The sequence below is a fragment of the Uloborus diversus genome, chromosome 1, assembly GCF_026930045.1.
Source record: "Uloborus diversus isolate 005 chromosome 1, Udiv.v.3.1, whole genome shotgun sequence".
NCBI classification, from domain to species: Eukaryota; Metazoa; Arthropoda; class Arachnida; order Araneae; family Uloboridae; genus Uloborus; species Uloborus diversus.
In genome coordinates, this window is record NC_072731.1 from 75,190,012 (window position 1) to 75,202,240 (window position 12,229).

The following is a 12,229-nucleotide window of genomic DNA, read 5'->3' on the forward strand; positions in this document are numbered from 1 at the left end:
ACAAAGATTTTTGATGACCTGGGCATGAAAATCATTTTGTCCATTCCCCTCCCCCCATGTTTCCGCTTATTCTGAAGCTATAAAATATTTCAATACTTGCCTATTAACACAACCGTGTTAAATTTGGTTTTAACCTCATATCACAACGTTTAAAAAGTAGAAGAGATATAGCATACGATAATTACATAAGATGAGGTTAAACTTTGCTAGTTTACCGTAAATATCAAAGGTATATATAACTTTTAATAGTAAATACAGACTGAACTTGGAGTGGTTTTGAGATTTGCAAAGAGATCAATTTATTAAGGGGAATTTTTATCAACAAATAAAGTTTTCCTTGTCTTAGCTTTTGCAAAACTATCAATGACATCATTGTATTCTAGATTTTGAGTGAAATCATTTTTTATTTTTAACTAGCATGATAAATTAAGGAGAATTTGGTCCCCCCTGAAATCTAAGAGCAGGGGCATGTGCCCCGCATGCCCCTGCGGTAATCAGGCTCTGAAGGGAAGAGGGGGTATGGTGTTGAAAAGTGTGACATCATTTCGCACCGCCCTTAACCATAAGCAAATCTCAAAGACAACATTTTTTTTTTAAATTGTACTATCATTGTGAAGTCTAGTGTCTTCCAATGGACAGTTATATGTTGCCACGAGTAAGTAGAGTTAGTTCATTTGATTCTTGGAAATTTATATTTCTAATGACGAAGAAGCAACTTACTAAATAATAGTCAATGTTTTAAAGTAATATTGTTCACACAGAAGTTTTACATTAAACTGCGATTTGATGCTTCATTTCATACAGGAAGATTTCGAAAATTGGATAATTGGTGAGTTTTATCCATTGGCGTCAATTTTTTTGTTTTCCAATGCCAACGCAAAAATTGTTTTTGCTTTGCATATGTAAACAAAGAGTAGGGAAATATTTATTCGCATAGGGTTAGCACAAAGCAACATGGCATCCAAAATAAAATTATTCAAGGCAGCAATTTGATGACCGCACCAATTTCTCAATGGGGTTGTTTTCTTCAATCAAAAGTACTACTTTTAGTCACTGAAATAGATAGAATAAGCAAAATAATAATAATTCGAAACTCCAGCGCTCGAATACGCTACCTTGCGGTGATTTATAAAACTGTGAATGCAACTTAAACTTTGCCACGTTGCGTTCCATGTGTGTCTGTTGACGTAAACACAGGCAGTTTGTTCTGAGTATTTATTAACGCAATCGATGTGTCTTAGTTTGCTTTCAGCAACAGAAATTAATTCGTCCCTTAGTAGTATTCTCGAGCTCCTCAAAATAATGTTAGTTTTCATTATTTCCTTAATAATAGGTGAAAGCGAAAATTCTGGATTAACAAACTTGGATAACGTTCTACAAGGTAAAAAATTTTATTGTTTTGTATGAATTTGTAAGAATATGGGAGTTTTTTTAATCTTAAATTAATTAAACTTACCATATTTTACAGCAGCATTTAGTTGGAATGGACAGTATGCAAAATATTTTCTTGAATATATTATCGTAGAACAAAATGAATAACCGAGAAAGAATTTACTTTATTCCTTTTATTCTCAGCTGAAAGGTATCGCCAAATTTGTTTAGGGTTATAATTTTGGCATTGTGCGAGCAAAGTAGCCTTGGCGAGATTTCGCGTTTTTAGTTAAACCATTTTCAATTTTTATCATGAGTGGAATAAAATGGTAGTAAGATTACAGAATTCGATAAGTAAAAAGAAATAATTGTCAATCAACTGAAAAGAAAACTACCACCATATATCCGTGAGAATTTCGTTGATGATTTGCATAACATGACACAATTAAATCGTAACTCAGAAATTAGAAAAATCGAAACAGAAAATTTTTAAATTAACCGATTCGAAAATTCAAGAGAAATAACTCAGCTACAAATGGAAAACAAGCGCTAGCCAAAGCAAAGCAAAGAAGTATCATCTTCTTTTGGTAATAATTTGTAATGTCATATTAAATTTTCTAGCATTAATTGTTATTCTTGTCAGGCCACAATTATTATTTAGTTTTATCAAGAATTGATAAATATCGAATTCAACATCGTGAAAATGGCTGCTTAGAACTACGAACTACGTACTTTGCATTAATGTTTGACGTTTAGTAATGCTTCTTGAATTCTCATTTCTTTCTACGTGGGTCAGAATATCAACAAGACTTTGAAAATTAATTTAAAAATATAATAATATTTTCGCTCTTTTCCAAACGGAATGAACAGACTATTCTAATTTTTTAACTTCTATAAAAAATCAACATAATTTTATAATATGTTAATGACTCTTGAATTGTTAAGTAATATAAACTTGCTGCTGAAAATTATTTTACTCCTTCATGAATAACATGCTTCAATCTTTTTAATTTGTATATGTTCATTTTAAAAGTGACATTAACAAGTTCTGTTGAAAAAGTTATGATATTCTATTATTTTGAATTTGAGTTGTATAGTAGGTACAACTAAAAAATTGCAATAACACAAGATAAAATCTAATAACATGTGTCTGTAAGATATTATTTCTTTAGACATAAAATTTCTCCTCTGTTTGATGTTTCTATAATATTGCTTAACATCTAAAAAAAAATTTTTTTTTAATGACATTATGCAGGTAGAAATTTTTATTCATTCATATTTCAACACAAGACACTGCCTTCATGTAAACAATTATTCGATATCTTACCTTGGTGGTTCACCTTATGAACTGTTTTCACTTTTTCAAACATTTGGTACAGCAGAAAGTTTACATAATATTCAACATAGCATGAATAATGTAAATATTCGGTTGCATTTAAGAACTATCTTGCACATTTACATGCAATTTAACTTGTTTTAAGTATTTAAGTAATTTTATCAATACACATATGTTTCTCAAAATATTAAATTCCAAACTTACCTTACAAATTTTAAATAAAGAATCCTGACCAATACCACCACTTTCTTTGAAATATTCATGAGCAGGGAAAGTACGATTAATGTCTCGCTGAATGGCACTGCCGCAAGTTGATTCCTATATATATTATTGCAGAAAATCAATCCCAAGCCATTAAATACTAAGAACACTACAGTTTATGCAAAATCAGTACAATATTGCAGAATACACTTAGCCCCCAATTTGCAAGGTACTTGTTTTATGCAATTCCAGGTTTTACATGGTTTATAAGTTAACGGATTTCAAAAAAAAAAAAAAGAAAAGGAAAAAATGTATATTTGGCTGCATATACCCATGTACATATATTTGAAGTAATTCCTTAATTTCACTGTTTTTTTTTTCCTTTTTGTGTGTATGTGTGTGTGTAGAAATTCCTTAACTTCCTATACTTTATCAAACTTTATAAGTAAGGTATCCTCTTAAAGATTTTCTTCAATTGATTGCTGATAAATAACTAAATAAGGATGATTTAGTTAATATGATTTATGAAACATATAAACGTAATGAAGACAACGATTTTAATGAATCAAAATCTGAACTTTGTTTGAAGTACATTAAAATCAAAAAATGAAATTGCAAGGAAAATGACAGTAAAACTGACAGTCAAACTACTCTGCTGAAAGTGAGGAGTAGGGTGGGCCGAAAAAACTTTTTTTGGAAATCTGTTTTTGGATAGTGCGGAAAAGTTGCTATATGGGCCCGTTATTACCCATAAAAAATTTCTCTAAATTTGTTCAATATTTAGTCGGCGCTATTTGACCTTGAAAAACTGAAAAAAAGGGCAAAAATGCACTTTTTTCAAAAAAAAAAAAGGTGGGAGTCGAAAATAAAAGTTTGAAGCTAGTTTCAGCAAACATTAGAAGTATCTGTCAGTGAATTATTTGAAATCCTCAAAGACTTTTATACATTTCGTAGAATATTTAGCTACGCTCCTTTAAGACTGAAACATTGGAAAAATGAAAAAAAAAATTAAAAGTAGTTTTGAAATAAGTAAGTACTGAAATGTTACGCAATACGTTACTTAGAAAAAACAGTGAAAATTCAATCAATTTTATGCGACATTTGTACGCCAATTTTAAAAAATGCACACACTCAAATAAAAAATAGTTACATAGATGCTAATTGTTTAATCTTCGGTTTCAATTGTTTCTCCTGGATAATAAACGGCGCTCAACTACTTCTATTATTCCTAAGATTATTTTATAACTATTTTATATATATTTGACAAATAGAGTCCTTGAGTATTAAAAAAATGTGAATCCTCTGAAGTCCTTTAAACTGATTAATGAATTGAACGCAAGTATTCTTCTTTTTCTCAAGCCATTTCTTCCTCTCGGCTTTATAACCCTCTTAAGAGACAAAACCCCCCGACAAGAAATGCTGTAATTCTACATCTCAACAGCTGGGAATTAAGCAATTAAAGGGGTCCTCTCTTGTGTCCAATGTCCACAATGAGTTGCCACTGAGGCATCTTATACTGGAATTGGACGGTTGCACAAAGTGGCCACATTCATATTCTGGAGCTATCGAACAACTTCTTAGAGATTGTGAAAAAAATCCGGTGGTCAAATTTGATAAAATTGACTGCAATCTTCTGGTTTTGGACATGGAAGATATAAAAAATTTAAGTACTGAACAACAATATTTGTATAGAATCTGTCTTGCCGTAAAAGATGGTAGTTGTCCTTCAAGCGTGGCTGACAGTAGCCCAGGCAAACTCAGTCAGTCATGCGCAATGGCTGACAACTACAAACCGTTTGTTACGCTTGTACATAGGCACTCCAACTCCATTAGAAAACCTTACAATGCTTGTAAAGTATGTAATTTTAGTTTATGCTCCAATGTGGTTTGAAATAAAAATGAAACCGAACTGCCAGTACTGCGCCCAACATTTTTGGAAAATGATTTCTCTTGCAAGGCAGTTTCCAGACAACGTTAAGGAGATAATTTTCAAAGTTCTCTCAAGTAATGCATATTTCGCTCATCCTGAACAGCTAGTGTTGACAATGTTGTTTGACTCATGAAAATACATTCGGGAATTAGCTGTCAGGCGCATTCTGAACTCTAGAAATAAGAAGACGAAGAGCTCGGATGGTGTACGATTTTTTGAGTGTCCTAAACTCAATTTTGAAGCCGTTGATTTAGTTGATTGGACAAACTGTGTTGTAACAGAGCCACCTCTTACAATGCATCTAAAAGACCTACAATGGAAAGAAATGTGCAAAGAACATTCTACAGAGTTTACTTTCGAGAAATTTCCCTGCCACACGCAAGCTGTGAAACGTTGTGTGAAACTAATAACAGAAGCTGCAATAAAAGTTCGTGGTGAAACTACACGAGATGGATACATTCGTGCTAAACTTCAAGCTAGGAAAGAACTTCCATCATTTGATAACAAGGGACAATAATATTTCAAAAAATAATATTCATTATGCATGAGGTATTATAAATCAAATTTGAAGATTTCTTTTTTTAAAATTTTATTATCTATATATGTAGTTCTCGAAAATGTATGATACCATTGCGTGATAATAATTACTATGATTAATGGCGCTATTTAATTAATTAGTCTATGATTTAATTTTGAAAAATAATTTTCACATTGGTTTTTAAAGAAATTCAATATTTTTTCACTTTTCTCCAATTTTTGATGTCGGAAAGGAGCGGTTAAATGCTCATTAAAATCAATGAAACATTTTATGGGTTCAAACTGGTTCATTGTATAACATTTTCGGTGCATTCCAGCAAAATAATTGAAATTTAGTTTTTTAAAAAAATTTCGATAAAAATTCATTTTTCTTTTTTTTTTCGGTTTTTCAGTGTCAAAAAGCGCCGGCTAGATATTTTTTAATATCCAAGAAATTTTTTGTGAGTGCTAACTAGCTCACTACGCAACTTTTGCGCGCTATCCAAAAATTGATTTCGAAAATTTTTTTTTTCGGCTTATTTCGGCCCACCCTAGTGAGGAGGTTTAACATAATGTTTAATAGAGATCGGCAGGAACTAGCAATTTTACAAAGGTATAACCAGTGTCATAACGCACAAGTGTAAGGCAAGATAAAATCCAAGATTTCTTCCTGTTTTTCAGAGGATGATATAAAACAAACACACCTTAATTTAAATAACCGGAGGAGGTATAATTACTGGATTGCATATCTTTCTTTGGAAAAGACATCCTCATCTTTGCATAATACAATGAAAAAAAAAAATTACCTGAGAAATTAAGTTTCTATATGTATCAACTATCTGTCTGTCATCAATACAACCAGCAAGTAACTGCCAAACTTCACCACGAAGGGCCTCAGGAATTCCACGCTTTACTAGTGGAGAAAGTTGCTTAGGTCTCTGCATTAAATTCTGCCTCCATCTTTGCAGTACTTCAGCCCAACCTTCTAATTCATCCGTTGTACATTCCTTACTCACTTCCCCAGTTCCGCTTGGAAGAGGCTCATCATTATCTAAACAAAAAAGGGAGAAGAGAGAGAAAAATGGAATAAATGTGTTTCAACATATAAAGTATATTTCAGGTTGAATTTCAATATAAAATTATTCACAAAAGCAGTTTAAACCAATACATGATTTCATTAAAGCAAATATACAATTTCATCTAAACTTGGAACAAATTTTCTGGTTTTTGATACAAAACTACTACTTAATTTTCCTCCTCTCAATCTATAATAAACACAGACAAAAAGACTTGCATACACAATTTCAATGTTCAGGGAAGAATATAGGGTTTCAGATTTTATCATATAGCCTCCACCTGCATAATACTTGCACACAGTGTCATGCTTGGAAAAAACTGATTGAGGGAACTCAACCTGAGGTTTGAGGGGATTCACTGACAGAAAAGATGGTTTGAAACCAATTTACATCATAGCATTTGATTTATTCTATTACTCTTACAATAAAAATCACATTTTTAGGGAACTGCACCCCCACTCCTCTTAACTACAGCATTGCTTGCATAGATAATGTTCTAAAAGCAGTACAGTAAATAGCTCTGGACAGATGGGAATTATTAAATACCAAAGAGGGATTTCTACAAAAATGCAATAAGTATGTTACTTCGGCTTGATTAATGTTATTTTCGGCAAGAATGAAAAAGTGAAACTGAAACAAAAGGATTCAGAATAATAATTTACCTTGAAAAAGTAAAACATTTAAGTTTTAATTTACATTATCTCGTGACATTAATCACATATGTGCAGATACATACCAGGGGTCGATCCAGGTTTTATTTTTTGGGTCCCCATTTTGTGAAAAAGCAAAATATTTTTGTGAATTTCCTTTTTTTTGTGTGAAAAAGCAAAATATTTTCGTGAATTTTCTTTATTTTTGTAAAAAAGGACTTCTTGTGATTTTTTTCTTGGAAAAGATTATATAAAAGCATTTTTAGCTGTCGTATCGTTATAGAAAAGCCTTAGACAGGTTTCAGGGGTGATTGCAAGTTCTTGAAGAATACCTGAAAGCTGCCTAGAGAAAATGCGCTGGGGGGAGGGGGGAAGTAAGACCCTTAACATTTTATTCGTAATTAGACACACATTACATTTATTGTTTTTTACAAATATACATATGCAAGGCACACTTTCTTAAGGTGAAAGTCTCACAACAGATTTACTGTTTGCCCCTCTCAAATACTTTTAGATCAATGAAAATTGCACATGCTGCTGAACGTAATGATAACTCCCAATAAATACAATATGAACAGACTCAAAGATATCACATATTTCTTAACACAGAAGAATGTATGTGTTTGAAAAACTTAAAAGTAATTAAAACCCAAAATAATACTGCACCAGCATTCAGCGTTTAATTTTTTGACATTTGACGTTCTTACAGAGTAGGTATTTCGTTTAAAACTTTACAATTTAATGATGTTAATAAATATATAAAGAAATTTTATTTGTTTGCCACTTAACAAGGTACAGTCAACATCAAAAATGCGCAAAATTCATTTACCATGGCGCATGTAAGGAAATCAAGATCTTCGAAAGAAATAAAAATATAAAAACAGCATATAAAAGAATTTTATTTTTAGTAAAGTTATTTTAGAATTGGATTTCGAAACTCAACACAAATTAATACTAAATATATATTGCGCAATCAAAGTAAAATTTAGGATTTTCCTGAAAACAATGGAATTTTGGTATTTTCAAAGATAAATGTTTTGAACTGAAATGTGGGATAAATACGTGGCATTCTTACCACAAGTTAGCAAATGTTTTTTCATTTCATTGTCATCTAAATTTACCCCCAAAAATCTAACTAGAGATTCAAAATTCTCAAAAATGGCCCATTGCTTCATGATTATAAGTACAAAATTTGAATAAACTTACCAATCAATTTTCTGTTTTTTTTTTTTTTTTTTTTTTGCTTCATATCCAGTCTCCTCACTTTCAGATTTTTTTGAGAATTCCTTCTTTTGCACTAGATTTTTGTATATTGACAGCCTCTCTGTGATTTTTACTGCACCCATGTTTTTTTAAAACTCTATAGGGTGACAGCTTTTCTTGATATCAACTCCAATATTTACTCAAGGTTTGTTCAAATCACTAACACTCATGAAAGATTAACATATTTTGCACAAAAAACCCTTAGCTGAATAACTATAATAAAGTCAGCTATACACCTTTTCAATGTATTTTTATTTATTTTCAATGTAATTTGCAATGTACTTTTTATTTATTGCATGCTTCTTATTTCCATCTGTACTTTCAAATACAATGCTTGAATCATTATTTGATGGCTCAATCTCAATATCATCATCAGTTGAAGTTGCTCCAGATTCACTTCCAGTATTTTCTGCCTCAAAAATCGTTATACTTTCGCGAACTGCCTCACTATCATTCGATGTACTATCTTTTACCGCATTTCCCGAGCCCTCCAAAACGGGAACATTTGCGTTACTGTTACTGCATGATGAAGTGGTGGTAGCGATTTTATCGGGGTGATGATTGCTGACTTGAAGAAATTCACAATATTTTGGGACCGAACGTTCGAAGAGCGAAATTTTTTAACATAATACGCACAATTTCGGGAGGTACCTCCCGTTGCAGGACGTCCTCGTTTCATAATTTAATTTCTTGAAGAATAATTTTCAACGAACAAACAATCTCTCCAAACTGAAATTATTGCGGCTGCTATCTCCAGCGCTCCATTATCCGCTAAAATTATCCATTATCCGCTCCCACACAAATTATAATCGAATAGAATATCAATTTATTCTTTGATGCGTGTTGACCTAACAAATTTTGTCTAACTCCCGCAAGGAAGGTAAACACTAAGTTTAGTCTGTTCACATTTCTGTAGCTATCAAGTGAATGAAATGTCAGAATTCAAGTTGTATGGCTAAATCATTTTATTTATAATTATCCTATAATTAACAACTGTAAAATACAAAACTATAACATTGGTAAAATGTATAAACATATATGAGGAATTTCAACTCTCAAAAACATCCTTCATGTTCCAAAAGAACATCTTCAAAAACACATTTGACACCCTAATTTGACTTATCCTAAAAAATGTTTCAAAAATTTTAAGTCCCTAATTCTCATGGTGAAACTCTAAAAACCATCCCCTAAGTGCAGGACGTCGCCACAACAAGAGAACGATCCTCTCAAAAATACGACTATCGTCAGTCGAAAATGAGAAACGCGAGCAGAAGAAGTGATTTCCTTCTCATTTCCCCCTGCTTATATAATACGGCGCACTCTATGCACGTCACGCCGGATATGCCTACGTAAGAGCTCAGTCTGGATGCTTCCAGAACATTCGATTTGCCGCGGAGCTATCGGGAGATTACATCATCTCCGCTCATGCTCTGACGTCACATCCTTCTTCCTGACGAAACACGTCGTTCGAAGTCGCTCTGATGTTTACAGGTTGATTCTCCCGTACGCGAATTAAAACAAGCGTCCTTTAAGGGACAAGATTAACTGCCTTTTCATTATTAAAGAAATATAAGTGAGTAAAAACATTTACACTTAGTTTTCACTTAGCTTTCAAATCGAATTGTTGAGAATATTTCTCAAATAGACATTTTTGGCTATCAATGCCCTCCCTTCTCGACAATTCATTTGATCTCACATATTCATTTAATTTCAAGCATTGTCTGATTTAAATTTCCAAAAAAAATTCTCACTCTTCAAAATTTCTTTAAAGACAATTTATCACACAAAAAATTAGTAAATTTTTAAATCTAAATCTCACGTTAGTTAATTTTTATCGTTTCAAAAATTCGTTAGTTTCAACATTTTGTAAAAACAAACACTTAATATTCTTCTTGAATTTAAGTAAAACAACATTTGCACATCACAACAATAATATCACAAAACACAATTTTTAAAGTCCTATAGGAGTCCTAGAGAAAAAAAGTTCAACCATATTCAGTCCAAAAATTCTCAGTCACAATCGTATCTTCACAAAATGTCACTGATCTTAAAAAAACGCAGTTGACAAAAGCTCATGTTGGTGGACAGACATCAGATTTAATCTGAAAAATAACGATAAAAACCACAAGTAACTGTTCTAATATCAGCAATTTAACAACAATTGTATAATATGTATAATCATAATAAACAGTTTTGAATATAAGTTCAAGCTTCATTTTTGATCAAAAAATAAAAACAGAAGTATATAAGCTCATTTTTACATTAATTTAAGTTGACAATCCATACTAAAAAAATTTAACAAAAACATAAAAAATGACTTTCTGCACGCGTTTTTCACAAATGACTGCTCATCATCGAAAAATGATTATCAAAAAATTACAAACACTTTCTACAATAGATTAATCTCTTGAATTGAAAAAAATTTCTTGGAAAAATTTTAAGTCGTTTTGGGTTAGTGGCTTCGTGAAAATATCTGACAAGTTAGATTTACTTTCTACATATGAAACAGTAAAAATATCTTTAGCAATCAAGTCACGAATAAAAAATAATTTCACATCAATATGTTTACTCCTGTGATTTTCAATTGGTGATTTTACAAAATCCAAAGAAGCTTGATTGTCTACATAAATAATTGCTTTTATTTTTATGAACTTTAAAAGTTTATTTTTCAAACATTCTTCCAGAATTCTGTCAAACCAATGTTTCTTTTGCCGCTTCTGTCAATGCTATGAACTCCGATTCCATAGTTGATAAACTAACACTCCGTTCTTTAAAAGTTCTCCATTCAATAGGAGCTTTGTCTAACATAATTATTTGACCCCCCAAAGAAGTTCTGTCATCTTTATTTGATGCGAAGTCTGCATCTGAAAAAGCTACTATTTGGATTTTACTGCATTTTAATTTTAATTTTAAATTTCGGGATTGATAAACATATCCAAACAATTTTAAAAGGCCATCCCAATGACGTTTTCCTGGGTTATTCTGAAATTGACTAAATAAATTTACAGTGTATGCAATGTCTGGTCGTGTTCTATTGGCTATAAATGCTAAACATCCTAACAAATTACGAAAAGGAAACTTAGTCATTTCAAACTTTTCATTTTCTGTCTTAGGACAGTCAGAATTAGAGTAAACAATGCCTTTACTTATTGGAAGAGAGGTAGATGGGAATTTGAATTTCTTAAAACGATCATACACTTCTTCTATATAGGAAGTTTGATGTAGATACAATTCTTTTCCCATTAATTCAAATTCTACCCCTAACAATTTCTTTGTACTTCCCAATACCTTCAAATCAAAATGTTTACTTAAAGAATTAATTGCACTGTTTATATGACTTTCCTTTTTACCAAAAATCACAATATCATCAACATATACAAGCAATAGAACATTAGGATTAAAATATACACAGTTACATGATTCAAATTTCTTAAAACCAATTTGTGATAAAACTTGATCTAATTCATAAAACCACAAGCGTCCACTCTGGTGTAACCCGTAAATAGCCTTATTTAATTTACAAAAATAATCTTCCTTTCCTTTTGTTACAAATCCGGGAGGCTGGCTCATATATATCAAGTCATCAATTGGTGCGTATAAGTAAGCGCTCTTTACATCGCACTGTATATTTAACCAATTTGCACATGTAATTAACAGAGAAAAGAAAAATCTAATTATTCCAAAATTACATACTGGGCTGTATGTCTCATCAAAATTTTGGTTTTTGATCTGATGCATGCCGTTTGCTACCAATCTGGCCTTATAAGATTTAACTACCCCTTTCTCATCTTTCTTTAAAGTGTAAACTCAGCGAGACCCTACTGGAACAACATTTTCCGGTAATTTTGCCAAATTCCAGACTTTTCGGCTATGCATAATTTCTAGC

The 12,229-nt window shown here is 31.7% G+C and overlaps 1 protein-coding gene across 1 annotated transcript in view; it reads right to left on the reverse strand.

Annotated features, from left to right (window-relative positions):
- LOC129230434 (rab GTPase-activating protein 1-like) overlaps window positions 1–12,229 on the reverse strand; it is a 176,764-nt gene that overhangs the window by 63,579 nt on the left and 100,956 nt on the right. Inside the window, exons 11-12 of the mRNA XM_054864836.1 lie at window positions 6,161–6,405; window positions 2,912–3,025 (exon numbers count right to left, since the gene is read on the reverse strand). Coding sequence (XP_054720811.1) covers window positions 2,912–3,025; window positions 6,161–6,405 — 359 coding nt within the window. The remainder of the gene's footprint in view (window positions 1–2,911; window positions 3,026–6,160; window positions 6,406–12,229) is intronic.